General features: G+C 42.8%; 1 protein-coding gene across 1 annotated transcript in view; it reads left to right on the top strand.

The window, feature by feature from the left end:
• Window positions 1-8,751: 8,751 nt before the first annotated feature.
• LOC144082689 (ephrin-B1-like) overlaps window positions 8,752-27,018 on the top strand; it is a 67,631-nt gene continuing 49,364 nt past the window's right edge. The window contains exon 1 of the mRNA XM_077609977.1: window positions 8,752-9,610. Coding sequence (XP_077466103.1) covers window positions 9,495-9,610 — 116 coding nt within the window. The 5' untranslated portion in view covers window positions 8,752-9,494. The remainder of the gene's footprint in view (window positions 9,611-27,018) is intronic.

The raw sequence follows: 27,018 nt of genomic DNA, 5'->3' as shown, positions 1-27,018 counted from the left end.
ACCGGAGTACCCGGACAAAACCCACACAGGCCTAGGGAGAACATCGAAACAACGATAAACAACAAAGAAAAAAACAGATGGCAAAAGGATGTAATAGAGGAAAACAAAATAATTGAAAAAGTATAAAGTAGAAAATAAACTAAATTCCATTGCACCACAGACTCCATCGTCAACCAGAAACAAATGATCTCCAAAGGCATTTTTGGTTTATGATACACATTTATTGATCAATTTTCGACTCCTTTTTTTTTCTTTTCCCCCCACAGAAAAATGTCCTTTGTGTTTACATGGAAACAATAGCTGTGTTGTTTTCCAAAACGCTCAATCTCAGGCCGCCTTTTAAATGTTTTAAGCCGCTGAAACTCATCTGTTGTATCAACAAATGCTCCAAAAAAGACTTTTGTTTTCCATTTTCAGGGAAAACGTTGTCTCGTAAGTGGTCCCTTAGGAAGTGACTTCTCAGTTGAGTTCACAGATCCCCTTACAGACAACCATTAGCTCTCCCCCTGTCATAAATATGACACAGTGGCCTTCACGGGTATATCTTCCCCCAACCACTCTTCAATTCTAGCCTTTGAGCCCAACCGAGGTTGCTGACCTCTCCCTTTGGACTCATCCTTACGTCCAGGGAAGACTTTATTCCACTTTGGAAACAGAGTCGTCCCTAAAAGTTAAGGAAAACAGCCCCGCTGATGGACGGATTAGAAAATAAATGATCCAAAATGCTCAGGGCAAATAAGACAAGCGGGGACGCACCCTTTTTTCTTCCTTTTGCTCCTTCCTTGGCTGCCGCCTCTTCTTTCCGGTGTCCCTCCCGCCTTTATTTATGCCTGCAGAGCCACTTTGTTGTGCTTTTAGAGGCTAGGTTTGTAGTTGGAGCAGATGCTGAGGCTGATATTCCCAGATCCTGCAGCGAATGGAGATAAGAGCAGATTTATGCCAGAGTGAAGGAGCATGGGAGTAATTGCTAATGCTTTGATGGTGAGCCTCAGTGTGCTTGTGTACCCTCAGCTGCTTACTAACAAGGACACCTTTAGATTTAAGAGTTCCAACCAGCGTACTTTTGTTCCTTTTTCCAGATCCCCGAGGTGTACTCACCCACAATCTCTGGTTAAATAGCCCATTTCTCTTTTCGCAATTTAAAATACAATAAACAATTTAGATTGATTGATTTTTTTTAGGGGGGGGCTTCAATAAAAGTACGTTGGCCTTAATAAGCCGTAAGACTTAAAACAATTCAATTTAACGACAAACAAGCGGGAGCAAGCTGTCCAATTTGGAACCTGGAGCTTAATCACCCCACTTCCACTGCTATTTGCAATTATAGAAACTACCAATAGTATTCAAGTATGCATTATTTGAATCAATATTTATCTAATAACATGAGAAAAGCCTTAAGAATGATAAAATAAATCATGCTTAGTAGAAGACAGGAAAAATGCCGATTTCTGCCTTATTTGTTCTGGAAAAAGTCCCACTGCTAATTCAGCGATGTCTATTTCCAATGCAAAACACTCATATCTCAAATCATCTTTCATAATTAAATAAATGAAAATCCACTATAGCCTTCTCCAGGTTTTCCCAAAACTAAATAACACAATTTATCGTGTGTGTGTGTGTGTTTTTAATGAAGATGACATCACTCTATAATTGTACTTTACGAATAATATGGTGATGACATCATTAAAGACATCATTGGCACACGTTTGTTGAATACTCAAGTGTGTGTGTGTGTAATATCAAACAAAGGCATAATAATTTTAACTCAGCAGTTCATCTGTTCTGAAATGGACTAAACACAAATACCCTGACACGTCCGCAACTTGACAGCACAATCAACTACGTAAGTGCCCTTTATCAAACACTAACCCCCTAGCTATTGCTAATCTGTGCATTCAACAAAACTTGCTCCATATACTGACTAAAAATGCACACACATCAAAGGTTATGATAGATAATGCCACAATGATGAAAACTACTATATTTCTTGCAAATATTGGGAAAGATTTTTAAAAAAAATTCACATTCAAAATGAAAGCAAAAAATTGATTAAAAAATTAAAAATAAGTCATCAGGTAGCACATTAAATTTTTGCCTGCCATCGACGGCAATAGATGTCCTAGCAGCAACTATTCTAACAGACAAATAAAATTTGTCTCCCAGTAAAAATTTTTTACAAAAGCGGAATGAAACGACTTGAGTGAAACCATGTTGTTTATGACCATGTGTATTCCCGTCAATAAGTGTTTTAAAAAAATAAAATAAAATCAATTTTGATAACTATTGTGAACATTTTACATCATTTGTAGTGAATAAGTTTGTAGTGTAATGTAGGCAAATGAATCTGGGTTGAATGGGATTTGCAAATACTACGCTTAAAAATACTTAACTTTTTTCACGGTGAAGCTGTTGTATTTTTCCTTTTGTGTGATTCTACTTTATTCCGTTTACTTCTCATGTTATTTTCCCCTTAACGCTAATTTGTAGACACCCCCTTTCAGCAATAACTTACCTTGCCATACTTTACTGAGAATTACAACATAATTTGACATGAGACGATAATTTCCGGATTTTATCTCGTCTTTTTCAGCTTTTCCTCAAGCTAATGTGTCCAAGATCTGTTTTTCCTCCCGTTTAGCCATTTTCAGGGTGTACTGTGTAGGCAAAGGAATGTTTATGGCCATTGTATTTATAACCGCACTGAAAACACATGACATCACCGGCGTGACGGATAACGTATCTTACGATAAGGTTATCTCAGAAGGGATTTTCTGAAGTGTATTTTTCCAGGAGCAGTTGACGGCTGGTGGAAAGATCTAATAGAAAAGCACAATGACAGGATTTGAAATATATATAAGTAGAACCATTATACTGCAGCTTGTCATGTAAGTAATGTGATCAAAGCCGCCTGGGGCTTCTATACTGCACCTGCCAGGGTAACGAAGACCCCTGATAAGGCTACTTTATTCATTCCTCAGATTAGAGGTGGTCTATAATGGCTCTTGAATTCAGTTAAGAAGTGAAGTGAGATGAATCATTGTGCTCCTGAGTGATGATGTCACCAAGGACGTGTCGGAGACACCACGCAGCGACAATGAAATGTTAATCCCATGAGCTTTGGAGCCTGACCTGACTCTTGACGGGTGCAAGTGGACTCAAGATGGACGGACACGTACACATAAGTCACACAAATCTTATCTTTTCCACTTTTGGCTTGGCCCTCACCCTCGCCACTTCCTGTTTATTCCCACACTCGCTGGCAGAGAGGAGAAAGTAGAGATAAGTGGATGTTCATCAGAAGCCCACGCTCGGTGGAATAATTACATGACTCACACCGCAAGATCTTATAAAACACGCCAAAACCAGTAAGGAGCGAGATCAAATTAGATGCTAAATCCCCTCTGTGTCATTTAGCGGCAATCACGTCTTCACCACGTTCGCTCTGTGGGCTCCTTTTTCTTCTGGTCTTGCCAAAGACAGCCAGCGCTCAGTTCATAGGGAGCGAATTGAAACGGGGAGGCGGGGGTTTTGGGGGTGGAGGGTGTGATGGGGGCGGCGGGGGGGGCAATGAGTCAGATCCTCCGCTCTAATTATTCCTGCATCCTGCAATGTGCTCATGAGTAAGAAAAATACACGTCCATGAAATAAGCCCCGTTTGCAAATGCACGGAGTGGATGGAAATCATCACGTGAATCCCAACGCACGCGCTCGTCGACCATCGAACGGGCGAGGGACCGCGATGAGGGGGAGGCGGGGGGCTCCGAGAGGTCGCTTTGAAGTTTCTATTCAGGTCTTTGTCCCATTCAGGCTGCTGGCAGTAGACATCTCTACTCGAGGCCGGCCCCTGCCATGGTCACACCGTCCGTCCGTCCCCGCGTTCACGCACACATACACACGCTGTGTTGCTCTCTCACACACTCAACAAGAATGGCAGACATGTCTGCAGGTCCTGTCCATCACGCAGGGCGTAATTAGGGAGGATTCAAATGCAGCCCTTTTGTAGCCTTCTCACTCTTTCCCTTTTCTTTCAGGCCCAACCTCCACTCACTCACTTCACTCTCCTTCAGCAGCTCCCAGCCTTTCTCTTTCTCCCATTCCTCCCTCAGCCCCCTTTTCTCACTTTTGTTGCCTTCTTTTCTTGGCAGCGAGTGAGGCACCTCTCCAGACGTTTTCTTCTGCGTGCCCTCATCCCCCTTCAATCCCCCTCATCTGCGGCCCTTCTACCACCCGTCTTGGCGCTGAGTCTGACCTAATGTTTGACAGACGAGTAGCCCTAGAGAAAAGATGCAACTATCAGAAGCTTGTAATTCTATTAGAATGGACAGAATATCCTCCAGGCAGGCATTTGGCATATAGTCTCCATCAATTTTACTCCTTTCTAAGCCCCCTAGGCCACAGACCTACAAAATGCAGTTTACGCTTACAAATAATCAGCAAGTTAATAAAACGTGTGTTTATTGGATTTGTTATATTCAGTTTCAAAGGACTTTTTCTCTTCTTGAAATCTAATCTGAGCCCTGACTTAACTTATTGGCTACCATTGACGGAGATAGACCGGCTATCTTCTTTATATAAATGAAGTGTTTTTACATTAACTGCACAGTAAGTTTGACATATTACCACTTATAATACCAGAACAAAAGAAAGAGCTCAATGACTTTTTAGCACAAATATATATGTGCACATACGTTTTATAAAGTGACATTTAAAGTACAACACTGGCACCTGTGGTTGCCATAATTGTATCATTAAAAACAGGAAAAAGAGTACTTTCACATAGCTGAAAGCCCAATCTATGTTTAGCTTCCAGGACAAATTTTAAGATCCTCGTGAAATAAGGTTTTCCTAATGCACAGGAATTTCTCCAAACTATTTTTAGTAGCTCGGTAGTCAACACGTTCGACTGCCAAAATGCTAGTGTAGATTCAAATCTTAACAGAAAAGGTAAGAAAATGGGAAAAGAAGGAGCCTTCATCATTAACTCCTATTTAGATCATAGTATAAGATAAAATAATTAAAAAACTTCTACCAAGATTTGGAGTAAAAAAAAAACGCACTATACTGTTTTTTTAAAGATAAAATGTATCTTTTTGATTTCCCTGTTTGTTTGTATATTTCACAGCAATTTTCTTTCAATCCCACCTGCCAGCATTTGAAAGTGTTTTTCTTCTTTTCTTTTTTTCCACTGCATTGCTGTAATCTTGAATATCATTTCCGAAATGAAAGAAGCAAAAATGGCGGGGAGCTCCGGTGTTTCAAGATTAAAAGACCCCAGCCATCCGCTAATTAGGATCGCTATCAAGAGCCCCCGTATGTTTACATGTAGACAAAATGGTTGGACAGAAAACATCTATTGTCTGGGCTTGCTATCAGATCTGATTAGTGAAATGACACAGGAGGATGCTTGGAAGGGTGGGGAGGGAGGCTTCCATCTCCAACCGGGATGTTCCAATAAGCGTATGTTTATCACAGATGATTATTTGCCTGTAATCAGTACTTCACCGTCAGTGCCGAGATGGGAAGTACGGAGAAGGAAGTGAGCAAGGAGGAAGATGTCTGGACGGCAATCAAGCACAGCACAAACAGGAAATGTACATCTGCGGATGCCTCGACTGTTTTGTTTGGCCTCGTTGCTGTTCCAGTCGAATCAAAGCGGAATGAAACGACTTGAGTTGTCCAAAATAGCCCGTTTACATTCGACGGAGTTTTCCCACTGTTTCAACGGCGCAGTGTTTGGAGCGAAACCATGTTGTTTATGACCATGTGTATCCGCCACCATAATAGAGAACACTTAACTCGGCGTGAGACAGATGGCACATGAGTGTGTTTTTGAGGATGTCGTCTCCGTGGTTAATGGCTGCTGGATATTGATTACGGCAGCAACGTCGGACTAACGCGTTACTGGTCCTCTCCCTGATAAAAAAAAAGGGTTAACCACTTGACCCCGTGCATGCCGAAGGGTTGGGCTCATACCTGCGTCCGCGCCCCGCCTGATAAAAGACCTGACTCGCGCCGAGACTACGGCCCACCGCGCCCCAAGCTTGGCCCGTAGATCACGGCGTTGTCACGGAGACACACCGGAGGGAAATGTGCCAGACTTCATTAAGGGCAGATTAAAAGCAAGAGAAGGCTACTTAAACTGTGATTTATTTTCACTTTGAGGTTGCTGGCTCGGGTGTTGGCTGCCTTATCCAGAAATGATGTCATGGTTTCCATGTTTGTTTAGTGCAAATATCAGATTGGATGGGGGGACTTTGTCCTTGGTAGCAGAGTTCATAGGGAGGAAAATGAAGAATGCCTCCGTTTCAGTCAGCGTCAGGAGGAGAACGGAAACACATTTTCAACGTATTAACACGCGATTAAAATCATGTCTGGTTGTTGCGGCGGCTTCCGAATGAATTCTGGCTATTAATAGATGCACTAATCACCGCCAAGTATACACATTAACATGATGACCTCATTACTGGCAAATGCCACCATTTCATAGGTGACTCTCTCTCTCTCTCTCTCTCTCTCTCTCTCCCGTCTGCATGTGTGTGTGTGTGTGAAAGAGGAACCTAAAAGCATCTTTCAACACATTTCTTTTTCCTTATAAGCACATCAGACTGTGTTAAGCCAGAGTGTTTTTCTGTAGATCTTTCACATTCTTTCCATAATCCCCCAGAAATGGATACAACGACTTGTTGTTCTTGTTCCAGTGCCACGTGTCATGGTAAACGCTGCCGGTTCGACATTCATTTTCATTACTTCCCACAGTATATGTTGGCGTGATATTGTCCTTGGCCAATAAAGGGATCCTGATCCCCAGCTATGGCTTGATCATAGTATAGTGTGAGATGTCGACTGTTAACGCCTCAGAGTCTTATTCCTATTGCACTATTAGCGCAGGCTGTGGTAGACCTCAAGCTCTTCTACGCAGGCTGCTTTCTGAAAGATCAGGTGTCCATCGGAGACTTTGTGCTGCAGAGGTATCAGGTTAAAACCAAATGTCGATATAATTAGTTCAAGAGGTATTTGGATAGTGTCCGTTTTGTATTTTTACTTCTTTCAAAAAACATGCAATATTCTATTTATTTGCCTTTAGGGAGTCTGCTTGTATAAAAGCTCATTATTCATGTGCAATGTTAGTGTAATTTGTCTGCTCCAAAACACTTTGCACGGATCTTGTCACTTCTGTCAGTCATCAAAAATGCCAGTTAGCCTCACCCATTAATTCCAATGAGTGCACCGTCTCTTTCATGATGTGGTATACTCGTGAGCTGCTTCTATGCTTATGTATACTTTTCTCATGAAAATGTAAATAGATAATCTGGATCATATTTTAAAGACATTTGCTGACTCCAACCACAAAGGGTGAGACCCCACCCTGCATAATTTGGATGGATTACATTGGGGAACAATTAGATGAAAGAAAATCTGTTGAGTTAGATTTCTAAATATTGGCACGCGGATTCCAAGATTGCAGTCAGTTTTTTCTAGCACATCCATTTTTTTTCTCTCCAAAGTGTAGCTACCACCAAATACAACTTTGGAATAGACAACACCTATGTTAAGTACAGTATCTTTTTTCCCCAACTAGGAAAACTGATAAACCATAGTTTAAAAACGTGGCATGATAGAGACGTTTATGATTCCGCACTCGAATGATTGACTAAAAACACCTGTTAGACCTAACTCAACAAAAAATATTTTGCCTAAAGATGTGTGTTTCTGCCTTTTTTTTAAGACCCAGGCCTAAATATGATAGAACTAGAATAAAAAAAAATCCTTATCCATTCCCAGCGTTCGTCACCAACAAAACCACAACCCTATTAGGCATATGCAAGAAAACTATTGAATAAACAGAACCCTCATTTCACTATGTTCTCCCCAAATGCAAATTCATTTTGTGCGCCTCTTTCCCAAAATATTCTTAATTCCTCTTTAGGTTAGGCATCTTAACATCTGCATGCTCTCCTCACGTTCCAGCCATCGCCGTTAGGGGGCAGTATTGTTTGACCAAATCGGCTCGACAACAAGTCGAATCTCTCTCGTCGCGCCTTCCAAACTAAACACACACAGCAGACTCACAAAGGGGGCACAGACATGGACATGATCAATTATGTGTCAAGCATTTCTTCTCCGGTGAATGAATGGCTTGCAGTGACTATAGGCTACCGGCCTGCTATTGTCTCGAAACACTGGAGGATAAGTTCTCATGCAGTTCATTATCCCAAAAGGGGACAACTCGAAAAGAGATCCAAAGAGGCCATTAATCACCATTGCCTTCAAAGAAGAGAAAGAATGGACCAGAATAACTGCCACTGTAATCCTATAGTCACTAAGAAATATTCCAAACACTCCGACTGATACAAATTTAGACGTTTTGTTTACATAGAAATGATAGTCACTCGGTTAGATTTATTTCAGCGTCAACGTTGGCGATATGTTTACGGGGCGATGTTAAAGGGATATTCCGGCGTCTTGTGATTTATAGAGGCCAGAGTTTAAAAGTCCACCGGGCTGTCACAAGCAACGGTTTGGCTATGACGAAAACTCATAGCAAAGTCCGTTTTAATTTAGGTCGAGAGCTGCTGGTGGTTGTGGGGGGCGAGAAGGGGTGTAGAGCAGCCCCCCCTCGGTCTCCTCTGGACGGATGCCATCACTTCCTGCTATCCAGTTGGAACCAAGTGACGTGATTGGTTGATACGTGCGTTGGGCGGGTCCTAATCACAGCTCGCTCGAGCTCGTGTTACAGTCAGGCTGGAGCAGCCGGTGTGAGTGCGACTCGGACACGGCGCAAACAAAATCCACCGGCATGGAAGCAAGCGGCTGGATTCACTGAGCGAGCAGATTTCGCCTTTCTCATTTTTATTTTGCACGAATTTCTTTCTTTTTAAACAAAAAAAATCTTATCATTATTTTTTTTAATTTGGATCCAGGAGCGTGTCCGATTTGGAGCGCAGATCCGACGGGGACGCACGCCGAGCAACCCCTGGAGACCGGAGGGATATTTACAATAGAAACTCAATTCAATCGCAATAAGAATACCCACGAGTGACAGCGCACCCCGGGATGACTTGGAGATCTCGGACCCCCAGCCGGACTTGTGACTGATGGATGGATGTGGAGGTAGCGACAGGTATCAATAGACTGAGCGAGAGGAACAGCCATCTGATTGGACGCCCCCTGCCGTGAAACCTGCCTCTATTTTTTTTTGCAATTCGCTTCTTTCGCCGAGAAGGTCGCTCGCCGCTTTTGCGTCAGACGCAGGCCATCGGGGACACTTGTCATCCACCTAAAGACAGGGTTCAGTCAAGGACACTGAGCCTGGACTAGAATTCACCAAATTGGCCACAAGGACATGTATATGATAGCCAGGTCACATGCTCCAGACTGACCGACGCTCATCTTCCCAGAGGCCCATATTCTCCTAAAGACTGTCCATTCTGGGCTTCCTGTCCCAATCTACTCCCACTTTGTGTGTGTCAGTGTGTTAGTGTACATTCAGCAGCATGGCAGGACTGGGCTGTTGGAAGTATTACCTCTGGATCTTTATCTTGATGTGTAGAACGCTGCTACTTTCAGCCAAATCTCTGGAGGCCATCGTTTGGAACTCGCAAAATTCCAGGTAAGTGTCCAACTTTCATTTATTTCTGACTCTTCGAGTGCATGCATAATGAAGGAATCCTGTAAAAAAAAAAAAAAAACTTGCCAATTTGTAATCTTGGTGTAACTGTTGTGTGAAATCTGACAATTATTTACAGCTGAAGCTAAATATTGGTAACTGTTTTTGGCCTTGATTAATTTCAACCACGATCTACACGCTGACTCATTATAAACATAATCTTACTCCAGGCGCCATGATAAATGCTTCATTATAATGAATTGTAACATCCACCTTTACACGCTACATTAAAAACATTTTGGTTCCAATCAAGGCGATGTAGGAGTTCTTTAAAAAAAAAATCTCACTCACTTCCCACCAATTGTAATCAACAGGATCTGGAATCAAACTAATGCGTCAGCATACAAATGGAAAGGGAGAAACTGGCTAAATGGATCAAGTTTGGTCCAGGTGTTCCGAACACTAACTCCTGGGTGGTTAGCTTTGCACCCTTGCACACTGATCCATAGAAATGTGTGAGCCTGTGGTTTCAGATAGCCAGGGAATAAGTGTTTTAACCACTTGGGAGATGAAGTGGGCCAGGTTGACGTTTGGGTCGTCAATTCAGAGAAATCCGCCATTAGGATTAGGTTCTCCGATGCAAGCACCTGGGAAAAGTTCCTATTATTGTTCTCATTCTCAAAACACGGCAACGCGAGTCCAGACTGCTTCTAATGAAATACGTTCTGGTAGCAATTATCACCCATTGAGTCTCGACTCCTGTGTTTGCGTGGTGTTGAATCGCACGCGCCGAGTGTGGAAATTTAGTCAAAAGAAACAAAAACCAAAAATAGCCTCTGTATTTGTGTGCTTGGAGGGAGAGCGCTGACCTTCAGCAGTGAGTGAGGCCAGAATTTATTTATCCCTTAAATGCCACATGTCATAAGAGCTTGTTGTGGAGCCAGTGGGTAGAAGGAATATTAGTTCTGTTCATTGGTGTATTTATATACTACGTACAGAATGTATACAGAATGTGCGTGAGGTCAGAGTCGGACCCTGATGGCCGCACGACAACCCGTCACTTTTTTATTTGTCCGCGCCCTCAGAAGCAATAATCCCGGTCCGATACGTTAAAGACATTAAAACAGCCTCAGTTGGTTCTAGACAAATACAAAAGGGCGACATTTATTACATTTATTGATTTATTGTTGATGTCACCTGAAGGGAATAGCTTCAAAACTAGCCGTGCTGCTTTAGGGAGTCAAAGATTATTTTTCCATCTGTTTCTTCACTCTGCTCCATGTCAATTCCCCACACTGACCAAATATTTCATAAAGTTCACGGTGTAACAATAAGGCGCTCGGCAAAGTGTTAGCAACCCCCCCCCCCCCCCCCCCCCCCCAATCTAATTATTCTGCTGCTGTGTGCTTTGAAAACAATAGACAATTATCTTGCCGTTTGCAGGCTCGGCAATAACAACACACAAACCTGTTTTTCTTCTGCAACATATCCGTCAGCGGGCTGTCTGATGGCCAATAAAAAAAAAGGAATACATATGCGGCAATCAGCATCGCTTGTATTTTTCGTAAATCCATCTGTGTCAAGGCCTATACCAGCCTTCTGCGATAACACGGCAATGTACTATACAGTACACTATCAGGTGACCTATCTGGATTTATGATGTCTTACTTTCTCTTCCCAGTTTGGGGAGAACTGCTGCCTCGGCTAATAAATTAATACAGCCTTCTGCTTGCACACTGTTCCACGTAGACACCAAATATAACAATACCAGCACCTCCCCACAGGCCATGAGTTATGAGCCCATGTATAGGAAAGCAGTTCGGGCTGGCCCTGTTATTTTTATTTAGGTGTGTGCCTACGTTTATGTTCACATTGCTGCCGCTGCTCCATTAGTTATAGATTTTAATGTGTTAGAAGTCTGGCGCCCGTCTTATCAATAGCTGAAGTCCACTTAATTGATTTTTTTCCCTTCAGCGTTTGAACAGGAAGATACATCAAGACAAAAGTGCTTTGTATGAAAGAGTCAGACTTTTACTTCAAGATAGAGAGGCTAATCAATGCTGTGATCATTAAAAACTTTTCTGGATTCAATTGCTTTGTAGATTAATCACGACTCGAGGCAATGGAGGGGAAAGCCTGAGCATTGCTTTGGCCGAGTCAGCGGGGGGCCTGTTAGTAACGTGTCGAATAGATTGCAGTCACATCTTCTAGGAAAAGTTCAGATTGAACGCTGGCATCGAGACAGGTGTTCAACATTCAGTGAGAATTTTTCTCGTCTCATTTGAAGTAGCATAAACGGCGTATGGAAAACAAATACAGCTTTTTCCTGACTGTAAATGTATTCATAGTGTGCCTGGGCCATGCTAGAGTTGGAATTATGTTTTTTTTCCCCCCACCCCTCCTCGTTGTGCATTTTTTTTTTGGCTGGTGCGACTTTTGTGTGATTTATAGTCCCTAAAATACGGTGATAGTTAATTGATCATTTACTAACTCACTTTGGGTCAGATACGTAGTTAATTTAATTTGAGCCAAAGTGGGGCAGAAGAAGGTTGAATGCTTCAACTCATGGCTGGCAAAAATTAAATAAATAAATAAAAACCAAAAGGACTGTTACATTTGATCAGAGCAAATCGGATTAGCTCTCATTTAGCTGAGTGGGATTACTCCGGAAAATGTCACTTTGTTATGACTGATCACGTCCTGTCAGTATGGCCAAAACTCCCGCATACACACACACTGCACCCAGGAATTCTTCAGCGATGTCAATTTAATGATAATCTGACAAGGTTGCTGCGAGTGGCTCCTGCACGTCCTCTAGGAACCCCCATCCCCCGAGCTAATATTTACCTCATGACCCGCCGTCACGGTGGCGTGTTTGCCGCAGCTCGGGAAGCAAACAGCGCGATGGGAGAGGTTGGCGAACATTCTCGTACGCCTCGGAAATAAGAAAGCAAGACGACGGCTGCAGGCTGGCCAACAGTATGGCGCGCCGGCGTTGAACTCGCAATCCGCCGAGGCTTGGGAACAGATATTTTGGCCTCTGACTTTTGAAGGTCGCAAAAATAAAAGCAGCATAAGGGAGGTTTTCGTGTCGATAAGGGTCAACACTCAACACACCTACCTCTCTTGCCGTGAGTCTCTTCTCGTGCAATGTTGCTGTCTATTGACTTTAGTTGCCTGACTCACTTTCAACAGTTTACTGCTTTCGTTTAGAGCACATGTGTCAAAGTGGTGGCCCGGGGGCCAAATCTGGCCCGCCGCATCATTTTGTGTGGCCCGGGAAAGTAAATCATAAGTGCCGACTTTCTGTTTTAGGATCAAATTAAAATGAAGAGTATAGATGTGTATTAAATTTCCTGTTTTTCCCCCTTTTAAATCAAAAATTGTAATTTTTAATCATTTTTTTCTGTTGAGTTCAAAAATCATTTTGTAAAATCTAAAAATATTTTTAAAAAGCTAAAATTAACATTGTTTTAGATCTATAAAAAACTGAATATTCAGGGCTTTTAATCCATTTATTTAACAAAAATCTAAATATTATATCTAAAATGGTCCGGCCCGCATGAAATCAAGTTGACGTTAATGTGGCCCGCGAACCAACCCGAGTTTGACATCCTTGGTTTGGAGCATGTTTTTTTTGACTATTCTGAAGGGGAAAATAGCATTTGGAGCATGTAAAAAATGCTGGTAATTTAGTTGTTGGCTGTCTCCTCAGGTAGAAATTCTATTCAATGTTCTGGTTTTTCTGCCTTAATTAGCTAGATAAGGGAAAGGAGGAAAATGCTTTTACAACAAGGCAATTAGTTTTAAGGACCTTGTCGTCTTAACTTTTTTTTTTCTAATCAACGTCTCTTATCAAAGCCACACCGGAATATCTTCGTCTCGAGCTGATCCATGTTCACAATGTTCCTGTGTACAGACATTTAAATGACAACAAAAAAACAGAAAAACAACCTCACTGACTAACTCCGAAACTGCCATAACCCGTTGAACAAGAAGCAAAAGCAGCCCAAGCTCGGGAATGGGATTGGTTTGCTGGCGTGAAGCACTCCCTTTTGCCGCTGGCTGTGGTGCGGGTCACTGCTGAGAGGGTCAGAGGCCTGCTTGGCCTCTTTATCCCTGCGATATGCACCTTGGCGCCCCCACCTCACTCTTTAGACTCTGATTGTGTTTCCCTCTGATAGAGATCTTATTACACGCAGAGAGGACTTAGAGCCTGAGCCCCATTCCGGGAGCCGGACAGCGGCCCCGCGACCAATAAGAAATACTTTTCCCAAAGCAACTGCCGTAAAGGCACCCCGTGTCTCAGTATGACGACAGCTGCGTTTGCTTTTATGTGCGTGCACTTCTGCGTGGACATGTCTGTTGTTTCAGGGCCGCGGAACGAACGACACAGACACCTGGGTCCAGAAAAGGAGTAGCAGCTCCTCGGGATATTTTGGGGGAAAAAATGTTTTCTTTTTCCCTCATGGTTTCAATCCAGATGGAGTCACTTTATCCGCTGGCGGTTTGGCTGCCGCGTCACTGAAAACTGATCATACTGATTTTCTGTGCTATTGATGAATCATTTCTGTTTATTCAAGCAGTTGCACATTCCCCAGCTCAGTTCGGATCAACTCGGTTCTCTGAAATCAGTTGCATTTGGAAGACATTTTGTATATACGTAATATATATAAATATATATATATATATATATTTTTTTACCTCCCTCTTGTTCACTGCACATACGCCATGTGTTCCCACCCGGCCAACGTGACATGAGCTACAGTTGGATTTCTTTGAAGACATATTATAGGACTGATTCACAACTGGAACAACAGCTGAATGTAATAAATGACTCGGAAAGACAGACCTCTGCAGGCATGATTCAACGCAGATTAATGACTTGATGGACAGAACATTAATTGAAATGATCAAGAGCCAAAACTAAAGTCATTCATGATTTTTATACGTCCGTCTCGCCGTCATTCAAGCACACACATTGACTTTTTTTATTTTTTTATTTTAATACTAACAGCTTTGTCAGTCACATTCAGTTCCTAGTAAAAAACATTTTGATCTTTTTATGAAAAACAAAACTAACATTTTACACCATTGGTATCAAACTAGCGGCCTGGGGGCTGAATCTAGCCCACCACATTATTTGGTGTGGCCCGCAAAAGTAAATCATGTTCCATCAACTTGATATTTTTCTGAAAAATAATATGTATATATGAAACATCTGTGTCCTTGAAGAAAGATGAAGGACTCCAGATATTGGAAAATATTCACTGTTGCTCTTTTTATTTAAACAAAGTAACTTAAAAGATCAAAAGTACAAAATATGGAGAATATTTTCAGTTGTCCCATTTTTATATAAAAAAAATAAATTAAAAAACTAAATAAACAAGTCATTATAATTTCCTTTTTTGTTTCTTTTTATTAAATTATATAAATCAATTAAAGATGAAAATACTTAGAGCCTAATAAATAAACTAGAGAATCCCAAGATTTTTCCTTTTTAATTAATAAAAGAAAACAAGTGAGATTTTTTTATTTTTTTATTTTCTTAAAGAATTTGAAAAAGTTTGATGTCAACAATGGCTTCAATTTACTAGTCAATTTATCATGGCAGCTTCACATTCACTACTAATGACGGCGTGAGACATCAAATCCAATTTGACCGTCAAATTAATAAATATTCATCCAGTCAAAATTGCTTGGACATTCAGCATCGTCAATGGCAGCCAAATTAGTTAACTATTCGAATGGGTTGGCCGACATAATGGCCATCCGTAAGAGACCATAACTCCAATGTTAGATATAACTGTCACTTTGGTGATAATTGTGATTTGTGGTATGCTTACATTTAAATCAACAGATGCCCTAAATGCAGACATCTTAAATATTTGGAACAGCAATAACATGGCACTTTAGAATCCCCTAAATGACCATTATAGAAACTCCAAGCCCTTACACTGGCGCACTTCTCAGTTGGCTGTTGAATTTCGCACATAAAACTACACCTCAACTCTTTACAATCGCTCACATTATTGAGAAGGTAGAACGACCATAAAAAAAAAACCTGCCAATTTGCTTTAATTGCACTGCGAGGGCCACTTGGAACGCCTAAAGTCAGTACAATTTCTGCTACTGTGCAAGTTCACACTCTCGGTAAAGAAAACACGATGGCCGCATGTGAAAGGGGCGAGTGTAAGCTTATGGCAGGCAGCAAACGAGCGCTTGAGAACGTCGCCTGGCTATTGTTCTTTGTTCAGCCACAGTAGAACATTAAGGAAGTGTGAGGAGTGTGCCAGTTTGCCCCCGTGAAAGTGTCGAGGTAGAGCGTGGAGTGGCTCAACAGTGGCTGCCTTTACAGGCTGTTGGTTAGTTAGCAAACGGCCTTCATTAGACAGGAGCCGGGCTGGCACGGAGTGGGTGGAAGTTCCCATCGGCCTCGTCGGTGCCAATCTCCCTCGGAACGTTTCTACCCGTCTCCCGGTCTTTGCTCGGCCTGAATTAATTGAAAATGTCGGTATGCGGAGTTACAGGAAGTAGGAAGAAAGTTGAATACGCAAAGTCGTCCTTTGTTTGCCATTTTAATTCTTTTACATAGGCGCAGATGAAAATGAAGGGGATTAAGCGGCAGAGGAAAGGAAGCTAATATAGAGCGTTGAAACACAGCCCTGGGCTCAACCACACATCCTTTCAGACCGGCGCACAGCTCCCAGATTACTTCCATGTGTCAGTACGAGGTGGAAGGCGAGGGAATAAAGAAGCAGGGGGACACGGGGAGAGAAGTTGAGCGATTGAAAAGCGAGGGGGCTTTGGATTGCTGGAGATCAGCGTTAGTGTTGGACAGTGGAACGGATCTGGGTGACAGCCATCTCTAAAACCATTACCCCCGCGGCTCCGACTGGAGAACTCGTAACCTCCTCATTCGGACTGACTTCATCGACTTTCCGAGAGAGAGCCCGTCCGTCTGTGAAGCCGAGGCAGACCTCATCAGACGGCAGGGCAGGGCCGGCAACTTTCGCAGGCAGCCACGCAACTGCACGTCCTTTCAGACGTCACCGCTCGCCGTTGGCCCGCGGGCGGGGACGGATGTGTTTTCCTCCACTTTGCGGCACCGCAAATACCTTTGTGGGGACGCTGGTATTCGTTGCTCTTGGACTTGAGGGGAATTGGAATTGCGGCGGCCAGGGAGGAAACATTGGAAGGACAAATTGTTTTCGAAAATGTTAACTTACATGGCCCTTCTTAGAAAAGTCGAACAGTCATTGGAAAGTACTTTTTTTTTAACCTTTGGAAACACTGTAGCTTTTTTTTTCAAGGTTGGCGAGGTGTGAAAAAGGGGACTCGACACTTTTTATTTGAAGGAATTTAGGGAGCTTTTTCCAAAATGCACACAAAGATAAAATGAAAAGGTCATGCTGAAAGACATTAGTCCAGTGTTATGCTGCTAAGTCATTTAAATCATTTACATTTATCAAAGAATTAATTCAGAACAGAACACATGAAACTTTCTTATATGAACTATGATTAATAGGTTTTCTACAGTTATCAGTATCAACATGGTATTTCCTGGCCTAAAAATACACAAGTTAGTGTAAAAAAGGATTTTTCAAATTTAGAAATACATTTTTAAAGAGTTTTAAATAGTAAACACCCAACCAAAAGGAATTTCCATACATCTAATACTCCAGACATTGACTCAAAAACACTAAAACCACAATGATACAGTATATTTAACTAAATCCCAGTCCACAAAAAGTCATTTTTTTTATAACCAAGGTCATCTCCGACAATTATTGGGTGGCAGTAAAGATAATCCTGACCGTTATCTTGAGGTGTGGGTGTGTCAGGATTTTGTACTCTTCCAAAAACACTCAAAAATTTCAATGTTTATGATGAAAAATGTTGGTGCGTGCATGTGGTCAACACGAAAGATTGTGATGTCGTCAAACAAACGCTAGTCAGGAAGTCAACAGAAGCTTGTGCCGTTGTCAACAACTTCAACAGGTTGTTTGTTGGAAAATACTGGTTGTTTGGTAAATACTGCAATAACGAATATATGATTAAATAAATATCTGAATATTTATCATTTTAAAGACAAAATGTCAATGCGGATGTTGCTTTAAGTGTCAATAGAGAAATGGTAAAGTGATCGTGATGATCCTGCATAGAACTTTTCTGGGTACTTGTGCGCTCTTGAAGAGAAAGAGAAAGTAATTAGCAGCAAAGTACTTCGACTTCAGATGTGACTGTAAGTATTGGAAGACTGAATGAATCATGGCCGCGCCAAACGAGCTCTGAACATCTCATCAATGATCATCATGGAGCTCTTTGTTCACTGTTATGAGTACACTAATGGAGTGGCAGTGTAATTGAATGGAGTGGTAAGATAATAGAATGATGGAATGATAAAGTCATGGAATAGCATGGTATAGCAGTCTGCTTTTCCCAATGGATCCCCCTCAGTAAAGTGTGTCGGCATGGTAGATGGGTGGTCTGCGATAGCCGCCGTCCCCTGCAACACACACACACACACACACACACACACACACACACTCGCACATACACTCGTGTTAATTATAAAGCATCATAATCCATCTATGGCATACAGAGGCAGAACATGGAGACTATTAGGGAGAGCATGGAAATGGCACAGTGTATAATCCTCAGGACTTTGCCACCATTAGGCTCTCCAGGCCCCTGAGCAAAAAAAAAAGTCATTCCTCCAGTAATTTAGCTGCTGTCCCCTCTTTCGCCCTCTCGATGTTTTCTCATTTTCCCTTCCGTTACAAACAACTGCAGCCTTTGAGTTTGTGTGTGTGTGTGTGTGTATGTGAGTTACATCGATGTGAGTGTATGTATGCATGCTTCTGTTAACCCATTCTGCCAAGTCTCGGCTCAGCATTTTCTAAGCAAACTCCCAGCATGGGGGCGCTCCCCCTTGTGTTAGTGAGGTTTTAGAAGAAAAGGGCTATGGGACTCCCGCCGATCCCAGGCCCGGGCCCGGCCCCTTTACCCGCGTGGGCCGGTCCTGGGATTTGCTGCGCGCCGGGGCTCTGTGTGGCAGCTGTGACTGACGCTTCAATCGGCGCTCCCCGGGACACCGCAGCGCAAGGCCGCATTCCCTTTCACACCTCGGAAACGGCAGAGAAAGACAATTACACACAAATTCTGCAACCTCCTCCTCTCGGGCTCCCACAAGCATACATCTGTGATGCATACCCGTTTAGCACATGGATGAGATAAATCTCTCAAGTCATCTCTCGACAACAGTCTTTCTTCTGAAGGAAGAATCGGCAAATTAGTTTAGACGTCCGGGTCGCCTGTGTGCAATTTGACCAAAGTTGCTGTTGTTTAGTTTATTCCTTGAATTGTCTGCGTTTTGAGTAAACAGTATAACTCAGCTATTTCCTTTGAAAGTCCCTGGGTATTTAGAAAATGTATGTAATGGAAAAAACATTTGAGCCTTAAAGTGGAGCTAATGCTATCATGTATGGATTGTCAGCAAATTGAGTTTGTCTCTGGCCTGTTGGAGCAGAGACTCGTGAGCCAGCAGGATTTAAGTCTCTTAATTGAATTATTTTGATTGCCAACTTGATTGATGGAGTCAGATGTGGAACGTTTTTCCTTGAGTTTTTGTCCAACTAATTCTTCTTGCAATGCCGCCAGAGCAGACAGATACAATAGGAACCTGCTATCAATCACAAAGACAACCCAGAGCGTTTTGTTTAGAAAGAAACGGGCCTGCCGCGAGGTCCCACTTCCATAAGGCTTCCAGACAACATAAAACCAACAATGACATCAGATAGCAGGGCACTCTAAAGTCTAATCTTCCCATGATGCCATGCTAAAACTCCAGAAAGACCAACGGTGGGGAAAATGTTTTATTTATTTATTTTTTTGAAATGCCCCAGGGCTGAACTTCTACTCACGCACGGTCTTTAGTGCTCAGAGTGTTTTTGTGTGTGTGTGCGTCCTTGTACGTTGGGAGACTGAATGGAGATGTCACTGTCAGACTCGGGCTTCCTCGTGAATCCGCTCCAGAACGGCCATATTGGCAGCTGTGTGTGTGTTGAGTGAGAGAGCGTGTCGGGGGTCTGGTGCCCCCTATTCCTCCATAACACCCACCGCCCCCCTCACCTCCCTCGCCAAGTTCTTATGGCGGTGATTGCCGCGCAGTGGGGCACACGTCTATATTTCATCCTATTCCTATGAAGGAAGCTGCTTCATCTCGTGCACATGTGCTTCTCATTAGATGGGTGTTTATTCACCCCCATGATGTGCACGACCGTGGAAGCCTCTCATCGCCGCTATATTGGAAATAGCAGTGAAGGCCCTGCTAAAGCAAACACAATATCTTCCATCCTTGCACCCGCCAAATGTAGTACGTTGACGTTTTGCACCCAAACTTGTTCGCTTGACTTGCCTGACTCAACTGTGATAGTAATGTAAACCTTGATTTGGAATAGTTGTCGTATTATGTGGCGCACTCCCTGAAAGTCTTCTTTTCTCCTGCACTGAAAACTTGGACTACTTTTAACTGTTCTGCTCATCTGTCTCCCACTGTGCAACATGACAGGCTGCACCACCACATCACTCCTCCACTCCTCTGTCTTTGAGATAAAAGTGTTTCGCTGCAGATGGTCCCTTCATCCATGCTGGGTCTGGCCCGTGTTGCTGATTTTTGGAACTCATTTGCTGCATTTTCTCGTGTATTTACCGTTCTTTCCGGACTATAAGTTGTTTTGGGGGGGGGGAGTCTGGATAGGTCTGTTACTTATACACGTGTTTTTTTTTCTCCAGATGAACAGTCATGAGAAAGGCGCTCTAGTTTAACCCAACAAAAAAAATCGTGAATTGGAAGATATCGTTTTTTTTAATCTTTCGGGGCAAATTAATAATTATGTTATGTTAGCAGACACCTATTGAGTGTTCAGCATTTTATTACTTTTACTATCATGCATAGTTGTTCTATTTTCATTCATTTTCCGACCCACTTATCCTCACAAGGGTCGCGGGGGGTGACATGCAAACTCCACACAGTGAGGACCCACCTGGGGTCGAACCTTCGACCCTAGAACTGCGGGGGTGACTCGCTAACCACTTGAACACCTGGCCGCCTTTGTTCTTCTATTTGTTCATAAGATAGAATTCCCCTCAAAATATGATTTCTACTCCAGTTCAACCTTCTATATATTTTTCCCCCTAATTGTGTAGTTTTTAATTGGTGCGACTTAAAATCAGTGACAGATAGTCCTAAAAAGTCTGTGCGATCGCTATCCCTTTTCTTTGTGTATGCGTAATCTGTTTCGAAAATGACAAAACTGTTTGTAAACACATCTATTGCGGGGGAGACTCCTGTGCTTGTAGTTTAATATCCTGCCGTTGCCCTGCTCCGGAATGGAGTGGCATGATTCCAGTTGACGGCCCACAGGAGGACACCAAATAGAGTGGACTGATGCGCCCTTTGCAAAATGAAACGGCAGCGAAAAGGGAAATTATTTCTCTCCTATTGGAATGACTGCAGCAGTCGCTTCAAAGCAGCATATCTGGCTGAGGCTTTAAGCGGCCTTCCCTCCGCATTAGACGTGCGTCCCGTGATGAGCCTTTGAAGGGAGTGAGGATTCCTGGCGGCGAGATTGTGCTCCACGGGCGTCGGGGTTCAACCTCTGCGAGATTGCGCCCCCACACCACTGGTCTAAGAGTAAACACGTTGACCCGAAAGCTGCAATGTGACAACCAAACAGCTGTCGAGTTACGTTTGAATGTACAAGGGGACTCGTCTCGTAACAGAAGGTGGCGTGGATGCGAGCGCGCGCTCAAGAGTCAGCTGTGGTTGGTTTGCGGAGATTAACATTTAAGTGCACGCTACAGATGGCGGTAATAACGACCAGATAGCCCTTGTAATAGAGATGGCCCAGTACGTAATGGCTTCCTAAAACAACACATGGAGCTTCTTTACGAGGCCGTGATCCACCCGACTATCGCGGCGCAGACGAATGGTGTGAATGTGAATCGCGTGGTTTCAAATAAGCTATTCATTTCATTTTAATACCGACAGCCTGCATCTTGCCTGCTTAGTGTTATCAGACTACAGCAGTCAGGCCATCCGCCCCTTTTGCATTCACTCTTAATGAGCCTAATGATGTGTGTCTGTGATTGCATCAGTCAATTTGGCGTTCAATAAGGCCTCAAGAAACCCACTGACATATAATGTATGTCTGCTGGGATAAGATCTCCCATCCAAAGGAGGCCAGAAAGATCAACTATAATTTGTCTGGAATTGGCTAGGACATGTGTAACTGTCTCTTACTATCACGATTTGAGAGTAAACAGAAAATAGACCTGTCACTCAAATGATCTGATAAGAAGCTTCTTCTAAGACACCAAAGGCAGCTGTTTATCAAAAAGAGTCTCCTAGTTTGAACTAAGGATGTCCCGATGCTATTTTTTTGTCTTCCGATTTTTTTTTCCAGCAATGTTTTGCCAATACCGAACTGATGTCCAAATTTTTTATCCAGAAAAAATATGGCTAATATTATTTTTAGTATCGAAGTGAGCCCTAGTGGTACCTCCTCCATACATAGTCTGTTTACACGATGCTCTGTTACCATTCACCATCTGTATTTTCCAAAGAGAAATTGTCACACTCAGCAGACATGTTTTCCAACTGCTTGGATTTACTGCAGTCAAAAAGCGCAAAGGCACTGAAAACACTGACTGTCCAAAAATAGTCGTATCCGGCGCCGATATTGAGTATCGGATGGGTACATCACTAGGTAGAACACTGTCTCTCATGTGGAATTAATCCCTTTAATAGATTTTATTTTTATCACGTCAAGAAATTTGTCTGAAAGTTTATTTTTTTTAGTTTAGCTCCTTGATGTAATTTATGAGCTCCACAGATTTGAACCCATGCTTTCTTTATTTGTATAGTTGCCCCTTTCTACCAAAATAGGTCCCTTCCCACAATAAAAAATAGTGAGCAAATACCCTTGTGAGTGTGATAAAAGCCCCTTCTATTATAAAGCACAGAGCATTTGATTGATCTGTCCCTCGGTCTTGATCCCTGGGCTCGGCTGATTAAACCTATCCATCAGCTTCTCTTATCAGCGTACTCGCAGATCGACCGCAGGACACTGAACTAAACCCCCTCGTATTGTTGTAACACAGAAAAAGTCAAAGGCTAAGGACGCGAAGGGAGAGGTTTACCAGAACTCTTCTCTTCAAGGCCAGAACAAAGCCAAAAAAAAAAAAAAAGTCATTACGTTGTTTTAAAGAAATGGCCTCTGTTAAAAGGGGTTTTAGATAAGTATCTGTCATGGGTGGCACACTTAGCTGCCGCACATATTGGAATAACCTTTTGGAAGAGGTTGAACAGCAGCACTGCACAATGTGACAAGAGTGTTTCCCCTCTAGAGGGAAATCAGAAAGTAATGTTTCCTGTCCACGGTGTCAGCTCGCTACGAGTGACGTGACCCCACACCTGCTCAACACTCACACACACATCACGCAGATAATAATGTCTCTTTCACTGACAGCCTGTCATTCGCACGCCTGTGCACGCACGCACACACTCGTGCAAAGGCAGGTATTTGCTTGAAAATGAGGGCAGACAGTCGCTGTTATGTATCATCCAAATCATTTGCAAGTCAAATAGCCAGTTTTATAAGACGTGCCAGTTATTTTCTGAAATGCATTTCAATTTTCCACCTTCTGAGTGAGTGTTAAAGCAAATACATCCGGGCTACTCAAATTGGAATGATTGCACGTCGCTTTGCTCTCATTTACGCCCGCACATCAACTCCCATCATGTTGTCAAGTAAATGAAAACATGCCGTAAAAGCCTGCAGATGGGCTTTTATGACTTTTTAAAGGGCTGTTTTGAAAAAAAGATAAAGCCACTGGCATTGATTTTGCAGCGAAAAAGCAAATAATTTTACATGGCCTTCAAAAGATAACGATCATATTACGGCTCGCACCGGCACGTTCAAATCAGATAGCATTGACACGGCAAGACAACATGCTTCCTCACAATCTAAACACTTAGTCGGAATCTGATGTTGACAGGAAATGGTTTACCGAAATCAAGCCGCAGCGTGCCCTCGCAGGGGCAAGTGGGAACCTGCCAGTCATTTCGCGGCCAGGGGGGCGCAGCGTGTGAACTTTCTCCCAACGCTAGACTGCATGGCACTTTCATTAACCTGGAAGCCCAACTAATCTCTTAGCCGATTCATTTAGCCCTCCGAGAACTCCCTTGTATTAATATCCTCTCTGTGTCTGCTCGTGGGACGCAAAAGGAGCGTAGCCATGGCGATGATTGTGTCATTATTTTGCAGTCAGATGAGTGATATCCCAGAGGGCCGAAGCCGGGTTGTCCAGGCCGGTTGAGAGGGACTGATTAGAATTGCAAATATCCGCCAAGTGTTGTGTTTATTGTGCGTCTCAATATTGGAGACAATCAGGCGAATCAAAGCCCTCAGCTGGAGAGATGGGACTGAGGCACGGTGGGCCTCTCTGCTTGGCACCGCGTCCTCGCCACTTCCTCTTCTCCCCTCTTCTGCTCTCCTCGCAGCTCCATCACCGGGTCTGAAGCACGTAGACGCAGCTGGAGAAAGACGAGGGGATGCGGAAGGAGCCACTAAATCTCCCGCGCTCAATCACTCGCGACGTGGACGCCCTCTCACGGGGCTCGGAAATATTAAACACGTTTTATGATAATGAAAGCTCCGGCAATAGTCATAAATATCCCCGGCAAAGTGCTATAGGAATTTAATGTCTTGTACATTTGCTCCGAACACAAATTTGTCATTGATTTCATCGCTTTCGGAATCATTACAGGCATAATTATCAGCTTTTCATCAGTAGAATTTCTTTTCCACCCCTCAGAGGCTTTCTCGCATTAAGGAAAATTGAATGAGTACACATACAGACAGTATAAAGGGTTTGAAACACCTGCATGCAGTTCTGGGAATGGATCCTATTGGCAGGGTGCCCTTGTTATGTTGGGTGACTGGCGGTGGTGCAAAGCGCCCCTGGCAAATCACTTGTGAATGGTTCTTCTTCAACGATTGGCCATTAGCTCATTATTGACTCAATGTTTGTACTCAATTCCAGCAAATCCATCTAAAAGCCATCCAGTGGTGTTGTGTGAGTCAGGATGCTGCTGTTTCAATTCCAACTGTAATTACGCCTGTCAGTTGTTCCTTTCTGGGCCCTTTCTTTATCGTTTTGCCTAGGCTTGTTAGGATAACAAAAGAAAAGCATAAAACTATTGTGATAAGGTACCATCATGGAACCCCCCAAGCTGGAATAATGGTGCAGTGGTTCTTCAGCCTGACTTCGGCAGTCTCAGTTCATTCCCACTTGTTGGCGGTATGATTGTGGTTATCCGTTTCATTGTGTCCCGCAATTGGCTGCGAACCCTCTCAGGGTTTCCCCATACTTACTGCCCACAATTGGCTGGGATCGGCTCCAGCACCCCCTATGACCCTTGTGAGGAAAAGCAGTATGGAACGTGAGTGAATGCTATTATTATTATTATTATAAGTAAGTCGCAGGATACTTGAAAGTCAAGAAAAATTAGATTTGGTGATTTGATGAGCCATCTACCTTAAATATAAAATGGTATCTGTTTCATATGTTTATTGGCAAAACTGTCGCAAGTTGGACTAGATCGATGCCAAAATATGCAGAAATATACACCATTATTCTCCACACGGTCTGTTTGTTTCCTCCTGTGAATTCCTTTTAGGGCTTGGCCGTTTTAAGATCGAGATTGTAGATGGAAAAAAAAATCAACGGTGATCTCGGTGATTTGCCGTGACATATTTAAATGGCCATTATTGTCTGGATAGAAACTGACTACATTGGCAGATTTTTAACAGTTCCGTAAATAGAGTCAGACCAAGCCATTTACTCTAATTTCTACCAAGTAAACTGTTACAGTAATTCCACATGACAAAGAAAATTTTAAAAACGCATTAACATTCTAAATTTCCCTCCACGTAATGTTAACATCCAATCCAATATGGCATTCAAGCGCTAATAAGAATTAATTATACTACTTTCAAAAATAATATGGATTAACCAACACAAATGCAAATCATATGAGAAAAACAATGCATTCTTTTTTGCTTTTTAAAAAAAATCTTAGAGAGGGCGAGTGAGGAAAAAAACAACAGTAATGAATGTTAACAACATGTAATATAACCGCCCTGAAAAACGAAATCACCAGTTTATATATCTGATGATCAAGGCGATATAATAATTATTGTTACTGGCTAGTCTAGCTACTGCTGGCTTGCAAAAGAATGTGTGTGGATACAAGTGCTCGTGCAAGAACATGTGTGAGAGTATATAGGCACATACATGACCCTGGAAATATAGAGGATAAGACCTCAGGTCATACATGATCCTCTTATAGCCCTGCATGACCAGTCCCAACAGGCATGTTGAGGCCCAGGTATGGGCATGTGAGCAGGTATGGCTACAGGGACTTGACTGTTCCAAATACGTTTCATTGCTCTACTTCTGCTTCGGGCCAACTGAAAAGTGAAGAGAATTATGTTTCCATGGTGTAGAAATGGCGCAGATTCGCAGCGAGTCAAGAGGTCAACATACGACTCGTGTTTGACGTGATATGATCAAGGTTTAGCAGCCGTGAAGCACAACAGTACGTAACTGTAGCTTTTGAGGCTTGTGGCCTGTTTTGTGCCTTTTGAGCTTGACAAGCAGTCGAAGAGCGAGTTTTAGAATTTTCTCAAGTCCGTGTGTGCTCGGCGCGCCAGCAGAAAAGAAAGAAGAGACTGAGAGGGAGAATTGTGTCGGATCGCAGACGTGGCGGGTTTGCAAGTGTGTGAAACCGAGGCGGGAGTTCATGAGGTGACATCTCGTCAGCTGTTTGACTTTTCCCATTTTCCCAGGGAGGCACTTTTAAGAACAATGCTGACTTGGAATAAGCCACCAACAATCGACAATTCAATGCCACAAAATGCCACTGTTTGTCATCCGCCGGAATCATTGGCGTCATTTAAGATTACAGGCGAGGGAAATGTGTGAGAGACAAGCCTGCATATGTGTCGCAGTTACATATCTGCTCGGCGATCGGACTCATCCAGCCATCAATCTCCTAGTCTTTCTTTCACACAATAGGAGGAATATATTAAAAATAGTGTCGTGAAGAAAAGGGCACGTACTAAGATAAATATTGTCGCTCCCTCCCTTTTTGCTGCCGTCCCCACATTCACAGAACAATGAAAGCACTGTATTTTGAACTTTACTCTTTGCTATTTTATATCTGTCTATGGTACAATGAAACTGATTGCTTCTGTGCAACTTGCCTTCCCTTAGTTATTAAAAGTAAACTGAGTTTATTGAATGAAAGCAAAGCAATCTACCACAGAGTATTATAACAT

This window comes from Stigmatopora argus, chromosome 9, assembly GCF_051989625.1.
Source record: "Stigmatopora argus isolate UIUO_Sarg chromosome 9, RoL_Sarg_1.0, whole genome shotgun sequence".
Taxonomy (NCBI): Eukaryota; Metazoa; Chordata; class Actinopteri; order Syngnathiformes; family Syngnathidae; genus Stigmatopora; species Stigmatopora argus.
This window is presented reverse-complemented; position numbering and strand designations above follow the sequence as displayed.